This window comes from Danio rerio, chromosome 24 (assembly GCF_049306965.1).
Source record: "Danio rerio strain Tuebingen ecotype United States chromosome 24, GRCz12tu, whole genome shotgun sequence".
Classification (NCBI taxonomy): domain Eukaryota; kingdom Metazoa; phylum Chordata; class Actinopteri; order Cypriniformes; family Danionidae; genus Danio; species Danio rerio.
In genome coordinates, this window is record NC_133199.1 from 40,140,001 (window position 1) to 40,147,340 (window position 7,340).

Here is a 7,340-nt window from a genome sequence, read left to right on the forward strand (position 1 = left end):
CATCAAAATGTTCTGCTATACCATTCCTACGGCGCATGCGTTTTGTTTAAAGTTTTTTTAGGACAACAGCATCTGCAGCAGAGAAGATCTCCAAACATGCCTTTTCAAGCTGAGAGAAATCTGTGTTTTTGAAACTACTGAAGTCAGTGATTCATTTGAATTATTTAGCCTGACATGTTATTGCTCCAAAATATTTTCAAAGATTCTTAAAATAAAATTTCTTTTGTTCACAGAGGATAAACGTTTTAGATTTAACCCTTACGTTTAAAAATAATATATTTTAGAAGAGTACTCGCAATACTGTGAAACCGTCACATTTTTATCCAAGGTTATCATACCGTCAGAATCTTAAACCAGGCCATGCCTAATTTTGTGTAAAATCATTAAATGCAAATTACATCTTGTTTTGTAACACATAATAAAATACTTTCATTAATTACCATAAAACATGAGAAATGTCTGTAGTTTATGATCTGTTTAATCTACTTTTAATCATTGAAATGTTTTTTTTTTTTTCAGTGTGAAGCATGGGGAATGTCTTTGCGAACCTGTTTAAGGGTTTATTCGGGAAGAAGGAGATGAGAATTCTCATGGTTGGTCTCGACGCCGCCGGTAAAACCACCATCCTGTATAAACTCAAGCTGGGAGAAATAGTTACCACCATTCCCACTATCGGTACGACTGAAGATGGCATGTGTTTTCACGTCTGTTATTTGATTCTCGCAGCGTTTGTTATCCTAAAACGCACTCTGTCAGGCTGGTTATCTCACCGTTGACCTTGATTCGCACACAACTCTTTTGTCCACATTGCTAAGTGTGCATTTTTGTGTGTGTTTTTAATGTGCTTAAACAGTTTATATTTTAAAAGCGCTATGGAAATAAAGATGAACTGAGTGTTTGTTTGCTTTTTTCTCCTGCAGGTTTTAATGTAGAGACGGTAGAGTATAAGAATATCAGTTTCACGGTTTGGGATGTTGGTGGCCAAGACAAAATCAGACCACTTTGGAGGCACTATTTCCAGAACACTCAAGGTATGAGAGCCAAGAATCTCTTAATGAATGTATTTTTTGCCTGAGATTTAACATGGGAAGCATTAAACAATCATATTTAGGGTTTATTTACTTAATGATTTTCGTTTTTTTCTGGTGGCAGGTTTGATCTTTGTAGTGGACAGTAATGACAGAGAACGAGTAAATGAAGCCAGGGAGGAGTTGACGAGAATGTTAGCAGAAGACGAGTTGCGGGATGCTGTACTTCTCGTTTTTGCAAACAAACAGGTGGGCATCAATTATTTGAGTTCTTGGAGATTTTTTCAAGGTTTTGTGAAGCAATACAATATGCTAATAATAAAAGCAGCTAGTCAGTGTTTCATGCGTAGACATGAATTTTGAGATTGTTATCAACATTCAAAGGCAGAAGTAATTTCTACCCTTACTCTTGTGTCATTGACATTAAAGGTCAACAGGTCATGCAGTTTAATTTTTTGCTTTTCTTTAACTAAGACTTTTTTTCATCTATTACACTAATTTTACAGCGTTTTAAATCTATTTTTTAAAATCTATTTTACAAACTATTATAAAAATTATGTTTGCTGTTCAAACTACTTTAAAATGAGCTGAAGCAACGCAGTTCTCGAGTTTTTTGGGACAACTTAATAGTTTTATGTTCAATCCACTTAAATTTGTAAAGTAATAAGCTTCATTTTTTCATATTTTCCAACTCAAATTGATTGTGATTTTGTGTCTCCATCTTTCTATCTGTTTTTCTATACGTCTTTCCATTTTTCTCTCCGTCTTTCCATCTTTCTCTCTGTATTTCATTCTTTCTCTCCCTCTTTCCATCTTTCTCTCCCTCTTTCCATCTTTCTCTCTTTCCAGCTTCCTCTCCGTCTTTCTCTTTCCATCTTTCTCTCTTTCATCTTTCTCTGTCTTTCCATCTTTCTCTCCGTCTTTCCATCTTTCTCTTTTTACATCTTCCTCTCCGTCTTTCCTTCTTTTTCTCTTTCCATCTTGCTCTACATCTTTCCATCCTTCTAACCATCTTTCTTTCCGTCTTTACTTCTTTCTCTGTTTATCCATCTTTCTCTCCGTCTTTTCATCTTTCTATCCATCTTTCCCTTTTTCTATTAATCTTTCCTTCTTTCTCTGTTTATCCATCTTTCTCTCCGTCTTTTCATCTTTCTATCCATCTTTCCCTTTTTCTATTAATCTTTCCTTCTTTCTCTGTCTTTCCATCTTTCTTTCCGTCTTTCCATCTTTCCTTCTATCTCTCTCTCCATCTTTCTTTCCATCTTTTCATCTTTCCTTCTTTCTCTCTCTTTCCATCTTTGTCTCCGTTTTTCCTTTTTCTCCATCTTTCCATCTTTCTCTTCGTCTTTCTTTTTCTCCTTCTTTCCTTTTTCTCTTTCCTTCTTCCTCTCCGTCTTTCCATCTTTCTATCTGTCTTTCCTTTCTCTCTGGCTTTTCCATCTTTCTTTCCGTCTTTCCATCTTTTTCTCCATCTTTCCATCTTTCTCTTCGTCTTTTTTCTTTTTCTCCGTCTTTCCTTCTTTTTCTCTTTCCTTCTTCCTCTTCGTCTTTCCATCTTTCTATCCGTCTTTCCTTCCTCCGTCTTTCCATCTTTCTCTCCGTTTTTCCATCTTTTTCCGTCTATCTGTCTTTCCATCTATTTTATCAGTCTTTCCATTTTTTTCCATCTATCTTATCTGTCTTTCTGTCTGTCTGTCTCCATCTTTCTATCTGTCTTTCCATCTTTCTATGTCTATTAATTTTTAAAACTCATACACTATTCAGATTTTTCTTTATTTCAGCTTTACTTTGTTTTACTAAAATGCTTTTTTTATCAGAAAACATAAATGTCATATCACATACTAATGTTAAAGGAATTGAAGAGCTTGTGTATAGAAATTAAATAACAAGAAGTAAAGAAGTATTTAAAGACAAATAAAAAATAACAAGCGCATTGTTTTAAAGCAGTTTTCCAATAAGAATTGAGGACAGAGAGGAAATCACAAGCAGTCCTATATACGCTCAAGAGCTTTTTTTCTATGTATTACCAAATGGGACTAAAATGCTTTTAATAGCTCATAATAATAATAGTTTACAACGATGTGGAGTGATTGTAAGAGTTTCTGATGCAAAAACCAGTTCAAGCATTGGTTAAAGTGTCAGAGAGATGAAAGAGTGTGTTTTCTACTGCTGTGGTTCTCAAACTTTTTTCATCAAGTACCACCTTAGAAAAAAATTGTCTCTCTAACTACCACCAAAATGAGCAGTATTGAAATACAGTAGCGTAGTAGGCCCAGTAAAGCAGCTACAACTCTGCACAGTTAAATAACCTGGCAGATTACCTCAGAAATATAGCCAATATATAATATATGGCATATTATATACATAATTTGTAATAAATTTTGAATTATATGTAGCATGTACATGACATATTTCATTCCTCCGTGTACCACTAGAAGGAAGCCCGCGTACCACTAGTGGTACACCTACCACAGTTTGAGAACCACTGTTCTACAGGTGGTTTGTCAAGTCCACACACCAGTGTGAGGCACACTCATCAAATTGTAAATGGAGGTTGAATCGGTGGCTCAGTGGTTAGCACTGTCGCCTCACAGCAAGAAGGTAGCTAGTTCGAGCCCCGGCTGTGTCAGTTGGTGTTTCTGTGTGGAGTTTGCTTGTTCTCCCCGTGTTCGTGTGGGTTTCCTTCGGGTGCTCCGGTTTTCCCCACAGTCTAAACATGCGGTATAGGTGAATTTGATCAACTAAATTGTCCGTAGTGTATGGGTCTTTCCCAGTACTGGGTTGCAGCTGGAAGGGCATCCGCTGTGTAAAACATAGTAGTTAGTCCACTGTGGTGACCCCAAATGAATAAAGGCACTAAGCTAAAGGAAAATGAATGAAATTCTTACTGAAATTTTACTTGATGCACACATCACGTGCTTGTCTCTGAATCTCTGATTTTTACACTTTGTCTCCTTTCCATCCCAGGACCTTCCCAACGCCATGAACGCAGCTGAGATTACAGATAAACTGGGTCTCCATGCACTCCGTCACCGTAACTGGTACATCCAAGCCACCTGCGCCACCAGTGGAGACGGGCTCTACGAAGGCCTGGACTGGCTCTCCAATCAGCTGAAGAACCAGAAATGAGCTCATCTGCAGCCTCCAAATCTGTGTGTGTGTTTGTTGTTGCGCGTTTGGGTAGGTGTGCGTGTTTTGTGCGCATGTTTGAGAGAGAGCGAGACCCACACACACACGCAGCTCCAGTACTGACCCAAACTACATCCCTCATCCCCCTCCGTCATTGGTTAAGGTTTGGGCATTGCTGATTCGGACTGTGTTTGTGTGCGTCGTGTGCATAGTGAAGCGGTTTCTCTTCGGTATGCATGCTGGAATGTAACGTTTCTGCGTGTTCGTGTGTGTATGAAGGCTTCTCTGTCTGTTTGCTTGGTTTGGGATTGACCCTGGCGTGCCTTTTATACACATACTTCTTTTTTCGTTCCCCCCCCCCCCCCCCCTCCTCACAAACTTTAGTTTTTGCTCCACGCGTGGTTTCCACATGCTGAAGAACGAAGCAAGGGTGTCTAATAAACCCCTCACTGCAATAAATTAAATAACAGCTCGTATTAAAGGCCTGCTGAATATCCGACCCGTGCACTTAATTGAGATTTAAAAACCTGCCCTGCATCTTAAAGAAAAAATACAAATAATAATAAAGCATTGTTTGTAACCTGTATCAGGTCAGGATGGATTCGCTCAGATTTGTGCATCCTTGATCGTTCATTCTTCATCATCTGGAAATCGGGCTGTTTTATTTTTTGGGCTCCTCGTTTTATTTAGTGAATGTTTCCGAATGTGGTAGTGGAGCTGTGGGGGTTTCCTGCTGTACACTACCAGTTTCCAGCCGCCACACAAACCCCAAGCACAATCACAGACTGCTGAACATTCCCCTCCGCCACCAAACTGTTGGATTTGATTTCAATTAAAAACATCATATATGACGTATATACACACGCTGCTTTATTGTCATTCTGTGTGTCCTGGAGAGTCAGTGGGTTGTAAAGGTGTTTCGTACTAGAGTTAAGAATGATTGATGATTATTGGATGGCTAGTCAGGATCTTTTCAATAATGAGCAAAAAATTAAGTCTTAAAGGGATAGTTAATCCAAAAAAATAATATTTACTCATCTCGGGTGCTTGTAAACCTTTCAGAGTTTCTTCTGTTGAACTCTTAAGGAGGTGTTTTGAAAAAAGCTGAAACCTGTAACCACTGACTTGCATGTAGGAAAATGCCGTGGAAGATAAGTTTTCAGCTTTCTTCAAAATATCTTTTGTGTTCAACAGGAGAAAGAAAGTATTTTGATGAAAGCTGAAACCTGTAACCATTGACTTCCATAGTAGGAAAACAGATACTATGGAGGTCAATAGTTAAAGGCTTTCAGCTTCCTTCAGAATGTCGTCTTTTGTGTTCAACAGGAGAAAGAAAGGGTGAGTAAACAATGTCAGCATTTTCAGCTTTGGGTTATCTATCCCTTTAAATGTCACTGTTTTATTTAATTTTATTATTAGTAATTTCTCAAAACAAGTTTATGGAGTATTTTAAACAAAATGAAACAAGAAATTACTTTAATATATTTTCAGATAAACAAAGGTCATACATTTATAATTTTTATTGGTTCATCTTTAGACATACATAGTCATGTTTTATTAGTACAATTAATTACCAAATGTGTGTTTAGATATGGAGAATTTTATGTTTTACAGATGTTTTTGACACTGACATAATCTCATAAATTAATAAAAAAAAAATAAAAGTACTCTCCAAAATAACAAAAACAAATGCCAAAACTAACTTTGTTTTATTTTATAAAAAAAAATAAATAAATAAATATATATATATATATATATATATATATATATATATATATATATATATATATATATATATATATATATATATATATATATATATATATATATATATATATATATATATAAATATAAAAACATATATATAAATAATATATTTATTTTATATATATATATATATATATATATATATATATATATATATATATATATAAATATATTATTATTTATATTATTATATTATTATTATTAAATATATTATTATATATATATATATATATATATATATAAATATATATAAATATAAAAACATATATATATATATATATATATAAAAATGTATATAAATAATATATTTATATATATATAAATAAATATTTATATTATTATATTATTATTAAATATATATATATATATATATATATATATATATATATATATATATATATATATATATATATATATATATATATATATATATATATATATATATATATATAATGATTTTTATTTATTATTTAAGTTTATACGTTTTGGATTCTTTTAAATAAGGTCTTCACTCTGGTGTCCACCAATCAGTTTTCGTTTTTATTTATTTATTTATTTATTATTTTTTAATTAAAGTAAATTACAATCAAAGCAAATGCTTAATGTTTAAAATGTTGCTCTTATAGTGATAGTGTATCGATGCGCAGCGATAATGATTATTTTAAAGGTTTGATGTCAAACACAGTAAAACAGTTAAGTTTTAAGTAACTTTCAATTTAAATATGTTCATCAAATCGTAGTTTATTCCTGTAATGGTGAATTTTAAGCGTCATTACCTCAGTCTTTAGTGTCGCATGATCAGTTGTGATTATTACCACTATAAAAAATGTAGCCTGGTTTACCAACAAAATAATTACATGTATTACTGCAATTAAAACTGTTTATTTGATATTAGCCACGCATTTTAAGAGCATTTGCTTCTTAAAAAATGTATAAAAAAGGTAATTTATTCAGATTTAAATACACACTTCACTGCTGATTATACATGATGATCTATAATGTATATATAGTAGCTGTGTGGTAAAGTCTGCCAGATGCTTCAGGTGAGGCTAAAATAAAAAAAAGAAGGTAATTGCTACCTCCAGGAGATCCTGTTCTGAATTCTTGAAGCCTGTTTTGCAACTTTAACATATTATGAACATGAAACAATCTCTTTGGTGGTTTAATAAGCAGGAAATATGACTTTCATAATGGGAATCCCAGTGATGCATCTTTCCATGATGTAGCTTACCTCTAATTTTAAGCAGGTTGTATCACTGGAATATTTTTATTCTCCAATCTTATATGCGTTGGTATAAATTTGGATAAAGAGATAATTTCATGTAATAGTCACCCTCATGTTAATTTAAACCTGTAGGATTATAGGCTTATATTCTGTTAAAAAAAAAAAGAAAAAACATCCATTCTTTCATTCAT

The 7,340-nt window shown here is 33.6% G+C and overlaps 1 protein-coding gene across 1 annotated transcript in view; it reads left to right on the forward strand.

The window, feature by feature from the left end:
- Positions 1-5,018, forward strand: part of arf2b (ARF GTPase 2b) — a 7,098-nt gene extending 2,080 nt beyond the window's left edge. Inside the window, 4 exon segments of the mRNA NM_201480.1 lie at positions 520-675; positions 921-1,031; positions 1,153-1,277; positions 3,996-5,018. Of these exon segments, the coding sequence (NP_958888.1) occupies positions 528-675; positions 921-1,031; positions 1,153-1,277; positions 3,996-4,157 (546 nt within the window). The 5' untranslated portion in view covers positions 520-527 and the 3' untranslated portion in view covers positions 4,158-5,018.
- Positions 5,019-7,340: the final 2,322 nt, after the last annotated feature.